Genomic DNA, 26,032 nt, shown 5'->3' with positions numbered 1-26,032 from the left:
AATCTCAGCTATATATTTTTCTTTGACCATGATCTTTTTTTCTAATACATATATTTCAAGGACTTCATTGATAATTTCCTATACTGCAAATGTCATCATAGAGAAGAGATAACACAGACCTTATTTTCTATTATGTACCAAACTAGAAATAATAGTAAAAAAGTAATAATAATAATAAAGGGAAGAAGATGATAAACAGTCTTCTATCTTCTCTCTGCCCTGTGGTTTTTCAAAATTAAAATACGAGTACAAATTATTTGTTTTCTTGGTGTAGGGCTCCCGGACAGGAGCATACTTTTTGAGTACTCAGATTTCCTTTAACGTGTTTGGTAAGCATGATCTTTTAATGTTAAGTCTCCTTTCTCTTTTAGACCAATATCATCTTATGGTTATTTTAAGAAATATTAGGGAGGGAAAAAATCAAAAAGTCGTATCTAAAAAGTCATCTCCCGAAATTACTCTAATATTGCCAAACAATTCAACACATTTAAAAATACTTGATGAATGACTAAAAGCTATTTTAACTTAAGGTTATGTACTGATACTTGACAACTAAATTCAGTAACTGTCACATGTAAATTTTTTTTCTAGAATCTTTAATGGATGGGCTGATGGCCCTTGTAGCACTGAAAATTTCAAAAGCGCCTCATTTAAAACTAACCATCCAAAAAGTCAACCAACTCAACTTATCAAAAGGAAGATCTATACAAAGAAAAAGTCTGTTTACAAATTTCTGATAAATCCCTTTCTTAAGTCAAAGTCTATTAGTTGGTACCTAAGTTCCATGGAGAATAATATATCAGTTTGGCATTCCACAGTGAAGAACAGACTATATTTCTAGTCAGTGGAAACTGACTGATAGTTTCCTACCAGTGGAAACTGTTTCAGGAAATGGGACACTAAAGCAGTTGTAGAAAACATTTTGGTGTAACCCACAAAATACATTTTGGTGTAGTCTGTATTATCACCAAACATCTGTCTGGAAATTAATGAAGACTTTTTTACTTTCAGCATTCTACCAACTGGAAATTTTTATGAATCTGTATAATACTAATGATATTCATAATGATAAATTTTAAGTTCTTAACTTCTATTTCTTTAACACTGTAAAGAAATCATATGATTATATTCCAAACATTTGAAAGTGTAAAATGCATGTAATGAACATATGCATGATTAAGCATTTTGCTCTTTTTCTTTTTACAGAGCAGTTTACTTTAAATATTTAAGCTCCGGACTATGCTGAATTCATTCACTGAACACCCGTTTTATGTCTCTTGAGCCAGATACAGAAATTTTAGTAACTACTTAAGTCATATTTTGAGTTTTAAAATAATCATCTGTACCTATTTGGACAAAATACGAGTGTTTTGTCCTACGTCATTAATTAGAGAGATGGAGAAATAGTGATAAATACGACAGACTACCTAACTCAAGAAGCTAGGGTAACATTAGATCTGTCAACTCCAACCTTAAAATGCTGATCCAATGACCTCATACATTTTCAAATGAATTACCCTGTAAAAGCTTTCTTTAAAATAAAAATTGAGAAGTTCCCATCATGGTGCAGTGGAAACGAATCCAACTAGGAACCATGAGGTTTCAGGTTCTATCCCTGGCCTCCCTCAGTGGGTCCAGGATCTGGCATTGCTGTGAGCTGTGGTGTAGGTCGCAGACGCGGCTCGGATCTGGCGTTGCTGTGGTGTAGGCCGGCAGCAACAGTTTCAGTTAGACCCCTAGCCTGGGAACCTCCATATGCTGCGGGTGTGGCCCTAAAAAAAAAGACCAGAAAGAATAAATAAACAAAAATTGATGTAGAAATATATAGTTAGGAGTTCCCGCTGTGGCTCAGCGGTAACAAACTTGACTAGTATCCATGAGGACGCGGGTTCACTCCCTGGCCTTGCTCAGTGGGTTAAGGATCCGGAATTGCTGTGAACAGTGGTGTAGGTTGCAGGTGCAGTTGGACCCAGAGCAGCTGTGGCTGTGACTGGCAGCTGCAGCTCTGATTCTACCCCTAGCCTGGGAACTTCCATATGCCACAAATGCAGCCCTACAAAGCAAAACAAACAAACAACAAAAAAACCCCACACATGCAAAAAAGAAAAAATATTTGAATGCTTGTGAACAGGTGGCATAAAAAAGCTGAAAAACTATTTTTTTAAATTAACAGATGAAACTACAAGGAAAACGAGAGGCCTCAAAAGAAATAAGCTCTTTATCGTCCTATCTTTTGAAGAAACTTGGCAGTTATGATGCCACTAAAAAATAAAAAGTGTTAATAATTCAAAAATCCCACCTACCTTGGGCATTACTGTGGATGCTTAAGGAAAAGGAAATGGATATCAGCTCTTTTGTTGTTGTTGTTGTTTTTGTTTGTTTGTTGTCTTCCTGGGGCCGCACCCGAGGCATATGGAGGTCCCAGGGTAGGGGTCCAATCGGAGCTGTAGCCACCGGCCTACGCCAGAGCCACAGCAACACGGGATCCGAGCGGAGTCTGTGACCTACACCACAGCTCACGGCAATGCCAGACCCTGAACCCACTGAGCGAGGCCAAGGATAGAACCCGCAACCTCATGGTTCCTAGTCGGATTCGTTTCCACTATGCCATGATGGGAACTCTGATATCAGCTATTTTAAAAGTAAGTTTTAAAACCTTTAATAAAGAACTTGTTCTAATAGAGAAAAGGCTAAGTATGGTGCTACTCTGGACAAAGAGGTCCTAACCCTGAGTCCAGAAGGTTCAATATTCTCTCAAAACACAAAAACAACAGAAAAAAAGTACAAACTTATGTTTTAATTACCATTAAAAAAGGCGTAATTTTTCTATTTGTAGGCTGTGTCATTAGCTTTTTAGCCCATTCAAAGACAAGTTTCCACAAATGAATCCGTGAATATAAAGAAAGGAATAAATTTAAAACTAGAACTATCAAAAATTAGTTCTCAGCAATTTGAGAAATATGAAATGTTTTTTAATGGAAGAACAGAGGAGGTATTTGTATATTGATTTAATCACATCAAATGATTACAAAGAAATACATGTAAACACCTTTATATTGTAAATGTACCACTGGATTAGATATTCACATGATAAGATGTAGGATGTACATGTTTAATTAAGTACCAAGGAGGAGAGGGTGGAGGACAGGAGAGAGTTATACAAACCACTTCTGAAGATCCAACTTACTTATAATTATCATCTTCCACAAACTTTTGTAGTTCTTCTATATACTGAACAGAGTTCAGGTATTTTTGGACATGAGGCAACATGGGGATATCTAGGCAAAATGTGATAAATTATTAATCAGATTAATTATCTGATAAAGTACATCTTAGGCAGAATTTTAAAAGTTAAGTTGAGAAAAATATAATTAAAGGTAAAGGTAAATTAAGGTCACATGGCACCAACACTTAAATTAACTCCAGAAGGACATTACTGAGGTAAGTATTATTGACGTAAAACTGGAAGTAATGAGAAAACTAAAGGAGCATGCTGTTTGTATAGATTAAAATAAACCAACCAAACAGCTCTGTTTACAAAGTCCAACATATTTGAGAAATTTCAAGAAAAAAAATCAGAGACATCATTGTGATTTATATTCAAATCTCATCTAAATGCAAGGGAGTTTAGTCTCCTTTTTTAAAGAAGCCTGGCTCTCATTTGTAAAGTTTTCCGTTCCCTACTTAGATATTCCCATTGTGGCACCATGGAAATGAATCTAACTAGGAGCCATGAGGTTGCGGGTTCGATCCCTGGTCTGGCTCAGTGGGTTAAGGATCTGGCGTTACCGTGAGCTGTGGTGTAGGTCACAGACGCGGCTCAGATCCCACATTGCTGTGGCTGTGGTGTAGGCTGGCAGCTGTTGCTCTGATTAGACCCCTAGCCTTGGAACCTCCATATGCCGTGGGTGTGGCCCTAAAAAGCCAAAAAAAAAAAAAAAAAAATTTTTTTTTTTCAAATAAGGTTAATTTAACATTAAAACTTGGTGTTATGTTAAAAAATTGAGAAAAGGACAAAATAAGAAATTATTTAACTTTCTGGTAATGTAAACTCACTATTTTTAAATGGCATAAAAAGAATATAGCTTTAACAGCCTACCTTTATTCCCTATCAAACTCAAAGCATTCAAACAGTTAAGACATTTTATTTTTTATGTTTTATTTATACATATATTTTTTTTCTACTGTACAGCATGGTGACCCAGTTACACTTACATGTACACATTCTTTTTTTCTCACATTACACGTTCCATCGTAAGTGACTAGACAAGAGTTCCCAGTGCTACACAGCAGGATCCCATTGCTAACCCCTCCCGAAGGCAACATTCTGCATCTATTTACCCCAAGCTCCCAGTCCCTCCCACACCCTTCCCTTCCCTCTTGGCAACCACAAATCTATTCTCCAAGTCCATGAGTTTCTTTTCTGTGGAAAGGTTCCTTTGTGCTGTATATTATATTCCAGATATTACACAGTATTTGTCTTTCTCTTTCTGACTTACTTCACTCAGGATGAGAGTCTCTAGTTCCATCCATGTTGCTGCAAATGGCATTATTTTGTTATTTTTTATGGCTGAGTAGTATCCCACGGTATATATACACCACATCTTCCTAATCCAATCATCTGTCAGTGGACATATGGGTTGATTCCATGTCTTGGCTATTGTGAATAGAGCTGCAATGAACATGCAGGTGCATGTGTCTTCTTTAAGGAGAGTTTTGTCCAGATATATGCCCAAGAGTGGAACTGCTGGGTCATATGGTAGTTCTACGTATAGTTTTCTAAGGTACCTCCATACTGTTCTCCATAGTGGTTGTACCAGCTTACATTCCCACCAACAGTGCAGGAGGGTTCCCTTTTCTCCGCACCCCCTCCAGCATTTCTTTGTCATTTAAGACATTTTAAAGAAACCCCCAACTCTTCTAATCGCTTGGATTAGCAACAAGCTCTTTCTACATACGTGTTTCCATAAAGTACATCTTGGACAACAACTGGTTATTTACTCAACCCGGGACTCAAGAAAGCTTACTAGGATAGACTGTTACTAGGATCAAGGGTCTCAGCTCCTTTCCTAGCTAAAAAACATAAGAAATATTTACATAATAGATCAGAGATCAAATGAGATGAAGAGAACGGAAAATAATTTTGAAAATTATGCTAGTAGCAAAGTTGCTATAAAATAGCAGAAGTGTGAAAGATAAATCTTAGCATCTTAAATATGAAAGACTCCAATTCCTTCATGCAAGATCTTAAAACACTTCAATGAAAATCATTATTTTCTTTTATGTTAGGACAATGTCCCTCTGATGTGACAAGTGGCCATCAATCTCTGTAAACAAATCCAAAGAATCATACCATTACCCCCAGAACTCACCATATTCACATGACTGCTGTAAATCAGAAATTATTCGAAGGATGTTATTCATCAAATTTGATCTTTGCTCATTTTCTAGAATGCTGCCAGTGGATGGGTACGCTGAATCAATGTATGTTAAATCTGACAGATAGATACCTAAAATGAAATTAGATAAAATGAGTGTTTTCCTCCTTATAGCTTGGAAGAGAATAGTTTATAGCTGTATTTCGATATGTGCCATAGTTAGAATATATTATTATTAATACACTGCATTCTTGTTAAAACATGACCACTGAGGCCTAGATTTCCCTAGAGTTGGGGTCAGACATGTAAATATGTTTTTTGTAGATGTTCTCTTATGATATCATTTTAAGACATGGTTTGAGGATGGAGTTAAACTCCATACCTACCTACGGGAGCTAATGGGAAGAAGCTGAGCTCCTGAACTGCCTCTGCCTCCAACTAATTGTATATAATGAAGACAGTTATTTCAAGTTGCACATAAGACAGTTATTCTAATCTCTGAACCTCAATTTTTACATCTATACATCTAGTACCTATTTTCCAAGTTGTGGGACAGCCCCAAGAAGTGAAGTAAGCCAGCCTAACCAGTACCTGGCCATGTGGTAGTTATCTAATGTTAGTTCTATACGCCCCTTGCCTTGAACTGATAACATCACTTGAGTCTTTAACTACTTTGGAGGTTAATCCTGCCCTTTTTCTGTACCAACAAATATATCCCCCCAAACAATACGGCTGCACTAGTTCTAGATATGAAGGTTCACATTATTAAAAGCATTTCCTGAGAGTTGACTGTGCACATGTAAAGTGTGTAACGCAACTACAGCTGGAGAGAAAAACATCCTTTCCTACTTTTACCTCCTTATTCTACGTCCACGAACTCTCAGGGCAAATGCAACACAGTGATGTACCTGCTGCCTTTCCAAATCAATGGCCCTATGTTTTTTCTCATACCATTTCTTCCATCTTGAGTAATCCCTAGACTCAATCAGATTTTATCCAGGTCACTGTCAACTGTTCTTTGTTTTCTCAAAGATTCCAAGAAAGGAATTTAGAAACTGTCTAGTTTAAACCCTTCTTTCTATAGATGAAGAGCCTAAGGCCCACAGTTATTAAGTACATGGCTGATGCTGTGTGAACTGTTAGCTGGAGCTCAAGTATACACTTGTACCCCAGGTTTTTTTTTTTTTTTTTAAGATTACACTCTGTATAAACTCATACAGTATCTATACCATTCACCTGATAATTTTTGTGACTCTGTAATCTCCTTATTGAAACTCTTTCGTATTAATATCTTAACTGCTCACAACTAAACTCATTCTGGTGGTTGCTCTACCTTGCATTCTAAAAGATGAAGATCCTGACCTGTATTTTCAGCCATTTGGTGCTTAACACAATGTAAAAGGCTGACATGGCAATCCTTTCATTCATCCTAGTACCGTTCCTTTCCCATTCGGTAAATCTTAACAGTATTCTTTAAGCCACCTACCATAAATACTTCTTTTTCTTTAGAGACTCTCCACTTCATTTTTTATGACTTCAAATAAATCTACAGCCTAGCTCCTTTCCTTCTCCTCTACTCTCAGAGGAAGAAGAATCTTTTTCTTCTTTCCAAATCTAAACTGTGATTTTGAATGTAATTGCTACTGCCTCCTTTAAAATACCCACTGTTGCTTTCACTATCATTCACCCTCTCCTGGCTTCTCTCCAGAGCCAATGCACACACTTAAATCTCCTTTACTTAAGAAAACAAAATCAAAGCAACACTTCCTTTAAATCTGATCCCCTCCTCAACATAGGACCCTTGCCTTTCCTCTCTTCAACAAACAACCTGAAAGAGAAACAAAGACTAGTCCACTTACTTTTTAAACCTTATTCTACTTTCGAGTAGTATTTGATACATATAAAGTTTCTCTGTGACAGGAAAAACTGGGATAGACTGTGGAAGGACCAAAAACATGACTGGGTATCCCACCTCCAGTGCATCCATTTGGCCTGAGCTATTCTACAGCTCTGTAAGTTGTTGAAAACTGGTAATAATACAGATGCTTGTCCGTAAGAACGGCAGTGGACTCTGTGCGGTGGGATGTTAACTGGTTACTGCCCGGTGGATGATGACCACCTTTGCAACTATCTGTAAGTTCACGTCAGCATTCCTGACTGCCTGCGTGGGTGTATGTGCAGTACTCTGAATTCGCCCTTGCGATGGTTGTGGTATCTTCCTGATTCCCTTAAACATTTGATGATTTAAACTAAACCTCTGACAAGTACGCACTTCATATTTATGCAAGAATCATGATTTCACCTTTCTAAAAATAATAGTTTAACACACGTAAAATTGGTTGTTATCAAACAAATACTTGTCAACTTCAGATCTACAACATCAGTACTGTTGCCTCATCTACATGCCCTTTCCCTGTATCACGTCTCTTCCTGTCTAGAGGTAACCAGTATTCTGAATTTTAAGATTATTCTCTTGGTTCTTTTAAGACACATGTCTATATTCCTGCACAATACATTATTTTACTTTTGCTTATTTTTAAGCTTTAAAAAATCATACTTTATATGTGCGATTAAATGACAATATCAGTAAGCTTAAAATGGGTACACAATAAGTGATCTATAAGTGGTTGCAAATAGATTTAAAAAATATAGCCTATGACCACTTTCTCTCACTCACTATCTTGTTTCTAAGACTTACTCGTGTTAAGTACAGCTATAATTTCTTAAATTGAGAATAAACTCATAAGTAACAATATCACAATTTACTTATTCACTTTATTTGATAGAGTTTCCAGTTACTCCCTCTGCCCGCCTTGTTGCTATAGACATTCTTGTATACGCCTCTTGGCACATATGGAGAAGAATTTCTCTGCATTTATACACACACACACACACACACACACACACACACACACACACATAAAATGTTCAACTTTTTAACACAATGCCACATTTTTTTTTAAAGCTGTATTAATTTATTCTCTGACCGACAGTAAATTTCTACCTATCCACATTTGGCTAACACTTTGTAGATACTATGAAATCCACATCTCTCATTTGCTGATAGTTATTGTAGCAAAGGCATAAATAACCTCTTCTCATCATTAAATCTTCAGACATTTCTGCAGTATTTGGACTATTCCCTTTGTTGCTTCGTCTTACTGGCTTGAATCTTCCCAGCTTCTACCCTCCCTCCGTTTTCTTCCTTCTCACATTCCCTGGAAGCTGGTATTCCCCATGGTTTGTCATTAATCTTCTCACTCTACATGTACTTCTGAGGCTTCAACTATCAGCTAATTGCTGATGACTCTCTAAACTCTCTATAGAACGCAGCTCCTGACTTTCATTTTCAATTTAACATACCAAACGAATCCTTACCTGTCCCTAAACACCTCCCATTCTACTGTCCAAGCCTGGCTGGTGATACTATTAATTGTTCAAGTTAGAAAGCTTTAAATTGACCAAACAAAAAAGCTCAGGAGGAGCTTACTACCTCATATTCTTCCAGACTAAGCTATTAGTGAATACGATATCACCAGTGAATGATTAAAAGATGTATTACCTAAGTCAGAGGCTAGAAGCTGTCGTGATGTTTTTGAAATCAGGAAAATCCGTACGAAATATCTACACAACCCCCTTTTCCTTAAAAAAGGGGGGAGGGAGATCTGGCAACAACAAGGTACAGTTGAAAAGGGTGTCGATCCCAATATACTAATCACTAAGGATGCCAGGGTGTCCTAACTATTTTCCTCTGCTTCCCTACTTCCAGTTAATTTCACTTATTACATTACCTGCTTCATTCTTCTAAGCATTTGTAGGCCTTTGACGATGGAATCCCTGCCATACCTGTGTATGTCACAGGAGTTTAAAGAAACAAGTCTGTGAAAGAACTAGAAACTAAGCTGACTTTAATTAAGGATGCGGATCAACAGTCGACGGTAGAGCCTGAGAAAGAGCAAAGTAGTACAAAGAAAGGCAAAGAAGAGGGGAAATCCCTGGGTGTGTATAGAAAAGTAGAAGCCCCCAGGTTTTATCTGGAAGCAGCAGTCAGCAATTACATAATCCACCGAGAGACAGTGTGGCCGCCTGCTTTGGAGTTCAGAGTCAAATCCCAGTCCACCGCTTAGCACTGAATTCCTAAGCCAAACTACTTAAGATACCTCAATTTGTGTCTCCTCAGCCAGAGTTAATCAACATTTCTTCATCTAATGAAACACGAAAGCAGAATGGATACTCAATAGTGACTAAGCCCTCTCCAGCACCCTAATTTCACAGCAGAAGAATTGGGCCCGAGGTAGATAAAGTGACCTGTCTAAGTACTCGTAGCCAGGGGGGTTGGAACTCTCTCTTTTTTCCTCCACTCAGTCCAGGGTTAGGTTTGCTTTTAAATCACAACACGTCGACTAATAAGAATAACCGTACGCCGACAAGAGGGGTCATGTTGCAGAACGGGAGGAAGTGACATTACACAACATCGGAATTTAATTATATAACATTAGTATTCAAAAAGTATTAAGTTTCTGAAAGGATTTTATACATAGCTTTCTACCTATTTTTGGCAATTATATATAACGCAGTTTTCTCTTTGAAACATTACACAGCACCTAGTACAACAACATCAGGGTTCTCCTAACTTTAAAACCTTCCGAAATGGCAACTTCGTAAAATGTTTAAAATTTCTTCTAGGCTATAAAGAGTAGTATATGATTTAGGGGGCTGCCTATGAGAACAGAGTCTAAAAAACAAACTCATCAGCCTGCAACTGCATCTATGTGAAGCTCAGTACTGTTTTTTCACTATTTAACTTAAAAGATCTCTGGCCAGCAGACTGAAATGTTTGTTTTGTAATTGCCTGCTGAACTATGATAGTTTGTTTCCAGATGGTGCCCTTCCTTCAACCTGCACACAGTCTCTCCTTGTTCAGAGCCATTCAACCTCCTGCTGATCCCACTACCCCCACCCCTATTTAAGGCTACAGAGAGGAAATCCTAAGGAGATTTTCCCCCCAGCCTCCAGCAAGTTTTTGGTGACGTAATATGTGGGCTGAACTTGAGTCTACCGAGAAAGAGAGGGAATCACTATCCAAGGGTACTTTATATACAATCGGGCTCAGCTGCAGCTGGTTACTGCATTTCTCCATGTGGCAGACAGAGCAAAGCCACAATGCTTTCTCTGCTGGATTAAAGACAGCCCGCAGACCAGAACTTCCACTATACTACTTAAAATTACATAGGTGGCTTGTCAAATTCAATTGATTAGTGCTTCAGAAGAAAAAGAAGTTCCATATTACAGCTTGGATTCAACGGTCCAAAACAAAAATGCAGTTGCCATTAAAGTCACAGACGAACAAACTTCTACACTGATTTTTAAAGGCAAGATTAAGAGCAGCCAAGCTTCTGGGTTTGCTTTATCAACAGATGCAAAAAGGTATTTCACGGTTTCTTTTATGTTTTAAAATTCTATATATGTGGAGATGTATAGTTATTTTACATTTGCAGTAGAAAACTCAAAATCTCTTATTACTCAAAGAACTTTGGAATATTCTACAGTTTACTTCGTCTGAAAAAGGTTTTGTTTTGTAACTTTAAGTAAAAACTGGTCATTATATACTTTAGGATGATTAATGAATTATCTGAGGTTCAAGTTAATGATATTTAGGGTACATGTTTTATAGACTGATGCATACATGCTGGTTTTCTGAAAACAAGTGACAGTAGAAAGAAATTTTAACAAGCAAGAGAGTAAATGTATAAGATTTATAGCACAGTGATTAAAAAACAAATGGATACAAACTAGAGAAAATAACTAAACATGATGAGTCTCTTTATACAGCTACATTGTATGTGCTAAAGATTTACACAGGCGGTTACTATCGTAAAGTATAGCTACAAAACACAGCTAAGAAGATATAAAATGAACTGAAAGGCTCTGCAACAATACCTCAATTATTGCATGACCAAATCTAATTTAAATATTAATACTCAGTGTAAATAGTAAAGATTTAAAATAAGTCCATGATATTTCTTGATAAAACTGAAACTTTGTTTTCCAAGTTTACATGTACCAGTACTTTAACTTGAGTAACAGAACTTAAAACTGCTATAACGCAGATTATGTGAAAAAAATGGAGAGAGAGATATGTAAAAAGATCCTAAAACTATGAAAGATGTGAAATCAGAAGAAGAAATAAAATGAGATAGAAGTACAGTGTAAGCAGTCAGCATTAACAACAGAAAATAAGAATCCAGAAGACACATTTACATACATGATTAAAAATACTTAATATTTTTAGACAGATATAACTTTGGACAACGAACACGATTCTTTCACCAGTCTATCTGGGGACTTTGTATTATCAGAATTATTAAAAATAAAATTACTAATTACCAACAATGAGCTTTAAACAGCAGAAGAAACTTAAATTTGTTATGATTTGGGGATCCTCTGTCCTTTTAAAAAAATCAAAGAAATTCAAGGTAAGAATCTTCAACAAGCCAATAATGGAGCTGCTGAAATAAAATTTCATCCTCTTTACTTCCACGTCCTTTCCTTAAAGAGTCAAAACTCTTAAATACTGGGAGGATCTCTGCTAAACATATTTTTACTAGAAATTCTGATAAAATTTCCAATCAGTACTGGATCTGAAACATTGTCATTCTCTTTTTTTTTTTTGCTGTTACCACGAAAAGTACAGGACCTCAATTATATTTCTGTTCTTACTGAGGCCTTAGGCAAGCATTTAATCTGAAACCTATTTATCCCTTTCTTAAATAGCTCCAGGGGATGAGACTGTTCTCAGGTCTCTTCCCAGAACGTAATTCACAACCTAGACGTTCTTTATCTAAAATATCTTCAATGCTTCATAAATTTAAGTTCATTGCCTCTTGCTGTTTTCAGTGCATGACACAGCCAGTTAAATGCCTCTATGCGTTTACCATCTGAAAGGAAGAAAAACCTTAGCTTTCATTTCTTCTACTAGCTGGCAATGTAGCAACTATGAAGAGAAATAGGACCAATAAAATTAACTCAAAGCATGGAAGACTTTTTTTTTCCTCCTAAAAACAACCAAGCAAAGACATAGATTTAAACTTAAGTATGCTGTAACTAATTTACAACATTCTCGAGGGGCCTAGGAAAAATTTTAACGTATATAGAAGGGTTTTATGAGGTAACAGATTTATGGATCTTTCACTTTTAAAACTGAACATATGTGGGAAAATATTAAATAAGAGAATGTTTTCGTAAAAGGTATAAGTAAATGTATTTTAAAAACCCATTCTTTACTCATGACGTAGCTAGTCTACTACTTAAGAAATACAGTTCTTTATTCAGCTTTAGGTGACAACGAAGTCATGGCTCCTGTAAAGGATAAGGGAATTGTATGTATTTTTAAAAAATAAACTTTCAGTTGTCTCCTTTAAATATTAACTTAGGTCAGATTCTCTTATGGCACATGGTGAGTCATCATATGATTTAATCATATAGGAACCCACAAAGAGCCAAGACGGAATACACCAAAAGAAGCTATTGTTAGTTTAGTTTAGACTTGTATTTTCACATTTTTGTTCTTTTCATGACAACACTGAGGCAAAGTTACAATAACAGACTTAGATCATATGCTCTTAGTTGTTCCATAAAAATCTGGGTCTGGTGGGAAGACAAGCTCTTCAATCAGAATTAATCAGAATAGTGTTCAGAAAATTCTACATGTTTTGAAGTTTCACGATACTGTCTGGATTTCCTTGTTTTGGTAGCTTATTTCATGATTATTTAAATAAAGTAAGTTTAGGATCTAAGAGTTTCCATCCATTACTGACGTGAAATGAGGGCACTGAACACTGAATGTGTTAACTGCGTGGGAGAAATGCTGTACATATACCCAGGAGGCTGATGGCTTCTTTTTTTACTGTCTTCGGTTTCAAAAATAAACCATATCTAAATTCCACGAATATGTAAAAATAACAACAAATATTTTATTGGTTTTTGGTATAGTTGACTCTAGTATAGTAACTACAGTTCTTTTTAAAATAAAATAGATTGATGACACTTGGTCTAAATATTCTGCTGACGTCAGAAGGCAAAGTTATGAAAACAAAAAAAATGAAAGTACCCATCCAAGTGTGCCTTTTGGGTATTAGCAAACAGAAGGCCTCTGATACAAATATGGAATATCATTATCCTTCCCATCTTGATTATGTCTGTAAAAGAAAAATAATTCTCCACACTCCATTCTTTGCTTTATTTTCATTATCACCCTGTTTTGCAAACACTACTCATTTGAAACAACTGGAGGAAGGAGACATGGTTCTAGAAAGTAGTCTTCATCCTTATGATTCTAGGTGAAAAGTCCATATTTCACTGACATAAGCTTTAATTTTAGGAGGGCTCATAACCCCAAGTTAGACATAACTATCAACAAGCAGATAAGATGGAAGGAAAGGAATGACAGCAGAAAAGTCTGGGATAAAAAAATCATCCACGGGTACTTGTGCATAATTAAATAATGGGTCAGTGCAAAGAGAAGCAAACCAAGAAAAGACTGTGGAAGACAAGATACACAAAGTTAAGACACTTCTATAGTTATAACGTGACTAGGATAAAAAAAAAAAATCACAGGTTGAGAATGTTATAAGTAGAAGATCTGAATGCCATCTGAGCTTCCCCGGGTTTATTTCTTTGCAGAATGGTATATGTTTACCTCACAGGGCTGCTGTGGATGCCAACAGGTAACATGAGTTATATTTAAGCACGACACAAATATAATGGACTGCTATAGTGTTGGTGCTAAGAGAATTGTATAGAATATGTTGCCAACGATGTAGTTGTTATTCATATTAAAAACATGAATGCTGGCACCTTCTGCCTGGGTTCAAATTCTGGGTTTATGCCTCAGAAGCTGTGTAACTCTGGGTGAAGTTCTTCACCTCTGGATGCCAGTTTTTTTCATCTGAAAAGGAGGACTGCAAAAAAGTAACTCAGAGGGTTGTGGTGAGAAGTAAATGATTTAATTCAGGCAGAAGGCTTAAAACAATAGCCTCGAACTAACGAGGACCCAATCGATATGAACTACTGTTATTGTTATGTTGCTATTATTAACAGCAGGCATAAACAATTTGGGATGTGGCTTCCCAAATTAAAAAAAAGTACCTGGGTGGGAAATGGGAGAGAAAAGTTCTCAGTGTATCCAAGGCCAAACACAAGAAACAGCAGATAGGAACCAAGTTTACAAGAGTGGGAAGATGGGCCATCCTACAGCAGCTTGTTAATGGACCTGATGGGGCAACATATCTTACTCATTCTACGGCTACTACTCTGTAGGGAGGTATAACTAAAAAGAAAGGAAGCAGCTTTGGTTCTCGGAACCAGTTCTAGTGCTTCCTCTAGCGTTTCTATAGAAACTCTTTCATAAAGGAAAAGTATTTCTTTTTTTTTTTCTTGTTTTTTTTTTAGTACTCAAATGAATTTATCACATCTGTAGTTATATAATGATCATAACAATCCAATTTCACAGGATTTCCATCCCACAACCCAAGCACATCCCCCCACCCCCAAAACTGTCCCCTCCAGAGACCATAAGTTTTTTAATGTCTGTGAGTCAGCATCTGTTTTGCAAAGAAGTTCAGTCTGTCCTTTTTTCAGATTCCACATGTCAGTGAAAGCATTTGATGTTGGTGTCTCATTGTATGGCTGACTTCACTTAGTATGATAAGGGAAAAGTATTTCTTATCTGCCATTCCAAGCACACATTTTAGCATATGTGCCACTGCTATAAACACTAACTGAAGAGCCAGGGAATCTGAGTTCTAGACCTGGTTCTAGTATCACCTATTTGTGTGGTCTGTGACTTCAGCGTGCGCATGGATGCAGAGAGGTCGTGAATGAGATGGGCTCTAAGGTACCTTCCAACTCTAACACTCATATTCGGTGGAAGCTAGGTTTTTTCTTGGTAATGGTTATAGAAAATTATGAACATTTTACTAAAATGCAGTTCAGTGGAACTTCTATTAGAAGAACATACCTGCTGAGCTGTATATAAGCTTAGAGCTTATATATGATTATGATTTAGAAAACACAATTACCCATCATGACTGTAAGCACTGTATCATTCTTAAACTTGTCACCAATCCCATAGGCTCATGCTACACAAACAAACAAAAAACATGATGCTAAAACTTTTCTGTTTTAGATCGGTCTAAAAAGATTTCTTTAATCTGATAGTAAAAAAGACACTTATTAGAGAGGGCCAATTCAAGTGAAATCACACAATATAAATATAAAACACTGGTAACTTTCACCCTAGTTAGGAAAGAACATTTTAATTAATGCCTTTCAAAGATTGTGTGCCATTTTCAGAGCCTGAAGAGAGTCAGTGAGCTTTCTTAATGTAAGGAAGTATCGTACTAGGGTCTCAAAAGCCCCAGGAGCACCTAACAGTATGCCTCAGCACACAGCAATAAGGTGGTAGTTGGAGAGCTATTCTCTGAAATCTAATTTTTAAACAGATGTGAAGGCACTCTATTACTGAATTTCAAAAACTAGTAACTTTACTTCTGGATCATTTTATTAACACCAACAGGTATTTAGTTTTATCCTTAGATTTTTTTTTTTAATATCACTGACTTTAAAAGTAGATTCATATTAATTTTTTTTTTTTTTTTTCCCTTCATTGTTTTTTTTGTTTGTTTGTTTGTTTTTAAAAGACGTCATACACGCTCATTGCAAAATGAAGGCTCTGATCTGGACCCTAAGTGTGCTTTTCTTCCTACTAATGGGCATTGGACAATGCAGAGGAGGACAGTTCAAAATAAAAAAAATAACCCAGAGGAGATACCCTCGAGCCACAGATGGTAAAGAGGAAGTAAAGAAGTGTGCATACACATTCCTGGTGCCTGAACAAAAAATAACAGGGCCCATCTGTGTCAATACCAAAGGGCAAGACGCGGGCACGATTAAAGACATGATCACCAGGATGGACCTTGAAAACCTGAAGGACGTGCTCTCCAGGCAGAAGCGGGAAATAGATGTCCTGCAACTGGTGGTGGATGTCGATGGAAACATTGTCAATGAGGTAAAGCTGCTGAGAAAAGAAAGCCGAAACATGAACTCGCGTGTCACGCAACTCTACATGCAACTGCTACATGAGATTATCCGCAAGAGGGATAATTCGCTTGAACTTTCCCAGCTGGAAAATAAAATCCTCAATGTCACCACGGAAATGTTGAAGATGGCAACAAGGTACAGGGAACTCGAGGTGAAATACGCGTCCTTGACTGATCTGGTCAATAACCAGTCTGTGATGATCACTCTGTTGGAAGAACAGTGCTTGAGGATATTTTCCCGACAAGACCCCCATCTGTCTCCTCCTCTTGTCCAGGTAGTGCCACAGCATATTCCTAACAGTCATCAGTACACTCCCGGCCTGCTGGGAGGCAATGAGATACAGAGGGATCCAGGTTATCCCAGAGATTTAATGCCCCCACCTGACCTGGCAACTCCTCCCACCAAAAGCCCTTTCAAGATCCCACCGGTAACTTTCATCAACGAAGGTGAGTTACTCCTCCTGTTAACGATGGAAGTACGAGGTTAATGTGTTGTGTGGTTTATGGATTGATGCTCCTAATACATGGCTATTCTTCATTTTGGGGATGTGATTATACATGAACATTAAAGTTTCTATTTTTGTTTCCTATTAACCAAGAAGTGATCTTAAATATACATCTCTAAGCTCTGAGACTTTGTAAAAACAGTATTTTCTGTGGAAAAAGTAATTGCTCATCCAAATTCTTATAATCTAAATTACTAGCACTGAGACAAAAATGAGTCCACAAGCCACTTCCAACCTTTATGAGCACCCTACTGGCCTCCAGCTAGGTCCTTACTGCTGCTAAACAATCCTTTCATTCATCTCTTGCTGCTCTTCCCTTCATCCATCTTTCTCCAAAGGAACACGTAAAAATCTGCTTTTACTCTCCTAAAGCCTATAATTAACCTCTTCCTCATCTCCACTCTCAGCACGTGTATTGTCTACACCGAGACTAAGTCTATGCAGGCCTAGAAGTCTTGTTTTTTCCTACCTTGAAAACATCTGCACAAAACCTATGCCTTCTTGCCTCGTCTCCAGAGGAAAAGTATCCTTTCTATTTTCCAAAACTAAAAAACCACCATTGGATCTTATAACCAAGTAAGTATAAATTAGTTTTCACTAAAAAACCCGAGAATTGATTCTAATATCCTACCTCTGTTTCTTAATTTCATTCCTTCTTCCTTCATCCATTCAGTATCAGAAGCTGACCAAGGTGCCCAGAATACAAAGATGAATAATTCGTCTTTCAGTTTAGTAAGCTCACTATTAACCTTCTGAATACATTTATTTCACACCAATGTCCAATTTCTCATAAACCATTCTCCTGAATTCTTTACAAGTTGATTTGCTTTCTTAGAGTGAAGGAAAAACTCAAATGCCCAAAAGTTAAAACTGCACACAACTACGACTTAATTTTAAACAACAACAAAAACACAGAACAAAGACAACAACCGGAAACATGAACCTCACGGAGTGGTCTGTCTGTCTGTAGCAGTGGACCCATGACCACACACATCTCTGCTTTCTGGGGCTTCCACATCATAATTCTGACTCTTCCTGCTTCTCTAGGTCCTTCACTGGCATCTTCTTCCTTCTCCTACGGCTTAAAAAGGCTTTCTTGAAGATATTCTGTTTAGAGGTCTCAGTACTCCTGCAAGGCTACAAGTATCACCACTGCTCAGATGATTCCTGCATGGAGCTCTTCCTCCTGATTCTAACCAAAGCTGGATGTTTGCATCTGGATAGTCGACCATAACCTCACATGCTGCTGTTTCCTCTACTGAAACGCCTTCTTTCAGCTTATCTGTCAACTTGGCAGATTTCAAGACTTCACTGAAAGAGTATCTTTTTTTTTCTTCTCTTTTTTCTTTTTAGGACCGCATCCATGGCATATGGAGAGTCAGAGGGTAGGGGCCCAATCAGAGCTACAGCTACCAGCCTACACCACAGCCACAGCAACATCAGATCCCAGCCACGTCTACGACCTACACCACAGCTCACGGCAACGCCGATCCTTATACCCACTGAGCGAGGCCAGGATGGAACCAGCAACTTCATGGTTCCTAGCTGGATTTGTTTCCGCTGCGCCACGATGGGAACTCCTAATAGAGTATCTTAAATATTATACCTTCTCAGATTCAAACCTATTTAGATGGCTCCTTCCCCAAATTGCTGACTATGCCTTGAACTTTTTTTTTTTTTAACATCACATTACCCTGGAGTTACTGTTTGCACGTCTGTCTCCCTATTAGATTGAATGTTTCAGGAAGAACATGAATTGTCTTTTCATTTTTCTATTTCAGACATCTAGCCAGGATCAGGTTTGGCATACTGTGCGCAGCTTACTGTATGTACTACAATAAATACTTGAGGGATGAATGAGTAAATTAGTAACTAAACCCTAAAGCAATCTTTCCCCCAAATCAGTGTTCTCCTTTCAGAAATACCTCAACTATTATTATAAACACAATACAGAATTACTGAAGAAAATCTAGAAAACATAAACTTTTAAAAAGGTTTGCTGAATATCCAAATACTCAAACTAGTCTTCTTCTTTTTCCCCTCTCATGAACATGGTGACCAATATTCTTGTAACTTTAAAAATCAACTTTGTTCTCCCCCCCCCATGATTATACCCTTAGGATACAAATTTCTGTAAATAAAATTGATAGGTCAATGGATTTTGATTTCTCTACTGTGGTTTATGTTATTACCCATTTTGGAACTCACTTGGCTCATTTCGGACACTTCTCTCCTGTCTCCTAGACATACACAGTCAACTGAGTTCCGTGTTGCTTTTCAGTCTCCCATGGACATGTCTCTTATTTCTATTCAAAGCCAGAACTCTAACTTAGATCCAAATTATCTATGGAAACTAGAGAATAGAGAGGTCTGGATTACCAGCTGTGTGACTGAGGGAGGAGGTGCTCTGTGCCTCAGTTTCTTCATCTATAAAGTGGGTATGATAAAATACTTATCTCATGGCGTTTAACACTCAAGGAGGGAGTGGAATAGTGCCTGGCATTCAAATGTTATTCATCCTAAGAATTACATAATAGCTTCCCACCTAGTCTAACACCATTTTCTTTCTCCATCAAATTTTATTCTACACTGCCAACAGAACTGATGTGATCTGCACATATCACACTTCTATCCAGCAGCTCCCCCACTGCAAACAGAAAAAGTCCAGTTGGCTTAGCCTGGGTAAGACCTGATATCCTCCTCCTCAAACAAAAGCAAAAACAAAACAATCCTGCTTCTTTAGTTTTCCTTCTATTAATTCCTTTCACAAAACCATTTGCTTCAGTAAAAGGAATCAATTCATAGTCTTCTAAATTACCTTCCGTGCTTTCTGCGACTCAAATTATAAGGCTCGGACTGAAATAAAATAAAATGAAATAGTAAGTGTCTCTTTAAGCCCCTCTGACTCCCATAGGCTTGAAGTGCAATTGTTCCTACACAAATGTCTCTACTCTCCATAACGGAGACACAATATTTCTTATATTCCCTTTTGAATTATCAGTCATCTTTACATTACACAGTCTTTATAAATAAAAGGACTATATCTAAATAAAATGTCTTCCATCTACATTACAAGCTCCTTCCTAACATTTGGATAATGTATCATCTGCAGATGCTAAATAAATAATGGCTGACTTGATACTACATTTTTATAGAGCTTCTTAAAGTTGTCATCCAAATAACTTTATGAAAATATTTTACACATCGATCCATTTTCTACTGTCCTAACTCTCAGTAACTACAGGCTATAGTACCATTAAATTAGGTAAATGAAGTTCATTATCAATATCCCCACACCATCTGCTTTCCAAAGGAATGATGTGTATGAAATAATCACCTGGGTACAGAAAGAAGAAATATTTATTTTTTACATCCTTTAGAAAATGTATGTCTAGTGTAAGCTTTTAATACACACACTTTATCAGTAGTTTGCATACATACTTTATAAGTAAATACAACCGAAGTGTGTGAAAAAAATTTTAACTGATGGGATGTACAACTATATAGGTACCAAGATGACTGCCACGGAGTGTCTTCTGTGGCTGCTGAATCTTAACTGAATGGTATCAGCAGCTCTGGAAGAAATGTTTATTTACATATTCATATACTGACACAGTAAAAATGCCTGTGTAAAATGAGATACATCAGTTCTAGGTTTTATTATACACTGAGCTGTAGGGCAAAAAAATACCCTGATATTACAGAATTAAGTCTCATGCTAAGGATTTAGCTCATCAAAAGCACAGGCATAACTTTTTCTTCTTATTTGTTGTTATAAGTAAACATTAACTTTTAATTTTTTTCTATAAATGCTGGTCACTGAAATTCAAGGACAGAATTAGCTACACCATAAAATGTTCATTAGCAGGCAAATAAATGTATGAGGGAAACTAAACAAAATTAAGAAAAAGTGTTTCCTTTGTTTCTGACCTTGGGTAAGTCACTTAGCCTGTTTGTCTGTTTCCTCATTTGTACAATGAGAGCACTGATTGGACTGGGAAATTCTAACACCTCTTTCTAGTTCTAATATTCTGTGATTCTAAAATAATACAAATTACTACAAGCAATAACAAATAGACTTGCTATTTTTCTTTATATACATATAATATGCTAAACTCTTTATTCATATTATTCTTACATCAGACTGGAAAAAACATCTAAGCTGTCTGGCACTTTCGGGAAAAGGCAACAATGGATGGCTACTGCTGTTCTTACATATGCTTCTGGTACCAAGAAGTTCATATTACTGTACTCTACGTGTAGGTCCATGGTCATTCTAAACTCTTAAATGCATAATGCGTATTATTTAAAAAGTGTTCTAGTCAGTCTCAAAAAGTCAAATACTGCATAATTCCACCTATGTGAGGTACCAAGAGAAATCAAATTCAGAGATCACGTTGCCATACACCTGAAACTAATAACAACACTGTAAATCAACTATACTCCAATAAAATTAAATTAAAAAATCGGAGAAAGTAGAATTGGTGGTTGTCGGGGCTGGAGTGTGGGGAGAGTGGGGAATTGCTGCTTAGTGGGTATAGAGTTTCAGTTTCACAAGATGAAGAGTTATGGAGATTAACCGCACAAAAATGAGACTGTATTAATGCCACTGAACTGTATACTTAAAAAACGGTTAAGTTGACCAGCTGTATGTTATGTTATGTATACATTACATAACAAACTTTAGAGAACAAATTTATTATGAACTTATCACAAATAACAATATTGGGAATGTCACTATTCACCTGGCAAAAAATTGTTAATGTTATTCATTGGCTGTATTGTGGGTTAGTTTTTTGTTTTGTTTTGTTTGTTTGTCTTTTGTCTTTTTGCCTTTTCTAGGGCCACTCCCGAGGCAGATGGAGGTTCCCAGGCTAGGGGTCGAATAGGAGCTGTAGCTGCTGGCCTACACCAGAGCCACAGCAACTCGGGATCTGAGCTGCATCTGCAACCCACACCACAGCTCACGGCCATGCTGGATCCTTAACCCACTGAGCGAGGCCAGGGATCGAACCCGAAACCTCACGGCTCCTAGTCGGATTCGTTAACCATTGAGCCACAGTGGGAACTCCTGGGTTAGTTTTTTAAAGGAAACATTCTTTTTTTTTTTGTTGTTGTTGTTGTTGCTATTTCTTGGGCCGCTCCCGCGGCATATAGAGCTTCCCAGGCTAGGGGTCGAATCGGAGCTGTAGCCACTGGCCTACGTCAGAGCCACAGCAATGCGGGATCCGAGCCACGTCTGCAACCTACACCACAGCTCACGGCAATGCCAGATCGTTAGCCCACTGAGCAAGGGCAGGGACCGAACCCGCAACCTCATGGTTCCTAGTCGGATTCGTTAACCACTGCGCCACGACGGGAACTCCGTAAACATTCTTTTACAAATGGCATATTTACAAAAATAAGCTCATTCCATGGAGCTCCTGTTGTGGCTCAGTGGTTAACAAATCCGACTAGGAACCAGGAAGTTGTGGGTTCGATCTCCGGCCTTGCTCAGTGGGTTAAGGATCCGGTGTTGCCATGAGCTGTGGTGTAGGTTGCAGACGCACTTGGATCCCACGTTGCTGTGGCTCTGCTGTAGGCCGGCGGCTGCAGCTCTGATTCAACCCCTAGCCTGAGAACCTCCATATGCCGCGGGAGTGGCCCAAGAAATGGCAAAAAGACAAAAAAAAAAAAAAGGTTCATTCCTTATAAGTGAATGGAGGTGAGAAAGTTGCTTCATAGTATGTTAGAGAATAGATCCGAATATCAGGAAACTTGTGGATTCTGGCCAGGGTTTTCTGAGGCCCAGTTGCTTCTTTTGCGTTAAAAAAAAAAAAAAAAAAGTTTGCTGTGATGATTAAATGAGGCGATACATGTGAAAATGCTCTGTCTATGGTCTGACCATCATTATTATATTTTTTGGGTACACATCCCAACATATGCCGTGCCACGTATGGGAATATAAAAGGTAAGCTTAAAAAGCTGAATTTGAAAACCAGTTATTAGCAAGTAAAAATGTGCTTTTTAGTGGGTAATAAGCTGATTTTCAATTACTTATAATGCTTCCTATTAGTACATTTAAAAAAGTACAATTGGTTTCAGTGGAATATTTATATTAACACTTAAACTAAGAAAAACTAAAGGAGACTAGTTAAGCAAAGAAGCTGAAAAAGGATTCTATTAACCAGTTATGAAAAATAATGGATATATTCTTAAGTAATTTCAATATAAAAAGCTCGGGATGCTAACCAGCTTTTAAACTTATAAATTAATGAACAAAGTAGTTTACATTATTAAAAGAAAGAATCTATTATCATTTTAGAAATTATTTGCCTCAAACACCCCACTCCAGAAACTCTGTGGAATATATTTATCTTATACTTAACTCACAACCCAGTTAAAAAGTTTACCTTTCAAAAAACTGTACTTGCTGACCAATTTTTGAAAGCTCTAAATTGGTTATCTTTTTTGGTCCTCTTTCTCCTATCACAAAGCACAGGATTGGGACAAAGTAAGAAAACAATTGAGATATTCAACAATAAAAAGAACAGATTTTCCTTTTAATTGAAGTAATTAGTTTCATTATAGAAAAAAACAGGCATGTTAAATAAAGATGGTTCCTAGTATAGGTGTTACTAAAAGTATGAGATCTTTTTTCCTTTTTAACCCACTGTTCTGTTCAAATTATGGGTTCTCAATGAAAAATACATGCTGGAAAATATGCACTGACTGGTCAGTCAATGTGCAAATATGCATGACCGGTCAGTATTTTTCTTTCTATGATGAATCAAAGCTACTAACTGGAGTTTCTTAGCCTTATATATCAATCACCAAATAAACCAAGGAAGAAAGAGACTGTGTGTTCAAATTCAAGGTATAGAATTCAAAGAAAAAAAAAAGTAAAGAAATAAAAACCAAAAAGGAGTTTCCATTGTGGCTCAGTGGTTAACGAATCCGACTAGGAGCCATGAGGTTGCGGGTTCCATCCCTGGCCTCACTTAGTGGGTTGACGATCCGGCGTTGCTGTGAGCTGTGGTGTAGGTTGCAGACGCAGCTTGGATCCCGTGTGGCTGTGGCTCTGGTGTAGGCCGGCGGCCACAGCTCCGATTAGACCCCTCTCCTGGGAATTTCCGTATGCTGTGGGAGCAGCCCTAGAAAAGGCAAAAAGACAAACAAACAAAAAAACCAAGGTACAGAATTCTATTTTCCTGCCTTGAGAGGAATCCATTGAATGTCAAGGAAGAAGAGCCTATTTCAAGATTATTCAAACGCAAGAAAAAGGCTAGTAAAATTACTTTTTTTTTTTTTTTTTTCTTTTTTGGCCACCCCATGGCATATGGAGTTCCTGGGCCACGGATCAGATTCAAGCCACAGCTGTGACCTACACTGCAGCTGCAGCCAGTACTGGATCCTTTAACCCACTGTGCTGGGCTGAGGACTGAACCAGCGGCCCAGCGCTACAGCGATGCCGCCGATCCCACTGAGCCACAGTGGAACTCCTAAAACTCAAACACAGCAGGACCTCCTATTTTGAAAGCAAGGTATTTCCAGTCTATATCCTTTGAGCTATTATGAATACATTCCTGAATCACACACACACATATATATATCATGTATAAATCGATCAATTTATTTCTGATAATATGCAAACGAGCAAGTTAAAACTGGCTTCTGAAAAATAAAGCTGCTATGTTATCTTTTCTTTTTTACAGCCATACTGTGGCAGACGGAAGTTTCCAGGTCAGAAGTCAAATGGGAGCTGCAACTACCTACCCACCCACGCCGATCCAGTATTACCCACGCACACCGCAACAGTACTGGATCTAAGCCGCATCTGCAACCTACACTACAAGCCTGTGGCGATGTTGGGTCCCTAACTCACTGAGTCACAATGGGAATTCCTAATGATTCCTATTAAACATTTTTCAATGGTATAGAGAAAGTAGTAAAACCTTTACTGTAAGAATGATCTATAATCTAATTCTACAGCAGAAAATACATAGGATATGCAAGTAATAATTTGAAAATATTTCTGACAAGATCAATAGTATACTCTGGGCTAAGGTAGGTTAATGGTTTATTTATCAAAATAAGTATTAACAAATACTAAACTTTAATATCTACTACTGAGGAGAAAAAAAATAGCTATAAGCACTAGTAATTTTACCTACATGTCTTGAAACAAGAATTTCAACTACGTTTTCCTAAGTCTTTATATCAACCAAATCCAACAGGTATCCAAACTGTAAAGTGAATCCCACTACAAAAAAATTAAAGTTGAAGGAGTTCCCGTTGTGGCTCAGAGGTAACAAACCTGACTAGTACCCATGAGGATGCATGTTCGATCCCTGGCCTTGCTCAGTGGATTAAGGATCCTGCATTGCTGTGGCTGTGGGGTAGGCCAGCACCAGCAGCTCTGATTTGACCCCTAGCCTGGGAACTTCTCGGCCTCCAAAAGCAAGCAAGCAAGCAAACAAACAACAAAAAAAGAAAACCAAAGAAAATTAAAGTTGAAGATAATTTTAAATCTGCATAAGTTGAAGTTTTATCAAGTCAAACCTAAAGCTAGAAAACCCAGAACTCCCCAATTTCCTTAAACACCCAAGGGACTATTAAATAGCAGAAAAGGAACAAATTGTATTTCACAAATACTCTGTCAATATTCAAAACCTTGTTGTTTCTAAATATTTTACAGCAATTCAAATAATGTAATCAAAGTCCACCTTGTGGATATATAGTTAAATATAAAATGTAAACTGTCAAAGCTACAGTCAAGTGAGTGCACAGCAAACGTTTACAAAGATGACATTCACAGAATAAGCAAATTTCTGAAATGAAAGAAATATTTACATGTATTGCAACAAAACCACTTCATGTTTGCATTAACTATAATACTAATAGGTTTTAAAATAAGAGCAACATTCCTCAGATATCCTTGACTATTCTCAAAGTGACAACTTAAAAAAAAAATCTGGCTAATTTTGTAAACAGCTATGATGAGTGCATTCTTAGACTGAAGAAGTCAATTTCAGCCCTACAGCCGACCTCAAGAGCTCCACCGACAATT

At 37.4% G+C, this 26,032-nt stretch overlaps 2 protein-coding genes across 6 annotated transcripts in view; one reads left to right on the top strand and one right to left on the bottom strand.

The window, feature by feature from the left end:
- Positions 1-26,032, bottom strand: part of RALGPS2 (Ral GEF with PH domain and SH3 binding motif 2) — a 162,982-nt gene that overhangs the window by 34,386 nt on the left and 102,564 nt on the right. For all 4 annotated transcript variants that reach the window (XM_021063729.1, XM_021063730.1, XM_021063727.1 and 1 more), the window contains 2 exons: positions 5,373-5,510; positions 3,188-3,278 (listed from right to left, as the gene is read on the bottom strand). In XM_021063729.1, the coding sequence (XP_020919388.1) occupies positions 3,188-3,278; positions 5,373-5,510 (229 nt within the window). The remainder of the gene's footprint in view (positions 1-3,187; positions 3,279-5,372; positions 5,511-26,032) is intronic.
- The window catches only part of ANGPTL1 (angiopoietin like 1), a 28,001-nt gene continuing 8,545 nt past the window's right edge, over positions 6,577-26,032 (top strand). Inside the window, exons 1-2 of one of the 2 annotated variants that reach the window (XM_005667787.3) lie at positions 6,577-10,805; positions 16,079-16,924. In XM_005667787.3, the coding sequence (XP_005667844.1) occupies positions 10,796-10,805; positions 16,079-16,924 (856 nt within the window). In that variant the 5' untranslated portion in view covers positions 6,577-10,795. 2 annotated transcript variants of the gene reach the window in all.

The sequence above is a fragment of the Sus scrofa genome, chromosome 9 (assembly GCF_000003025.6).
Source record: "Sus scrofa isolate TJ Tabasco breed Duroc chromosome 9, Sscrofa11.1, whole genome shotgun sequence".
Taxonomy (NCBI): domain Eukaryota; kingdom Metazoa; phylum Chordata; class Mammalia; order Artiodactyla; family Suidae; genus Sus; species Sus scrofa.
Note: the sequence above shows the minus strand (reverse complement) of the source record. Positions and strands in the feature narration are given on the sequence as shown.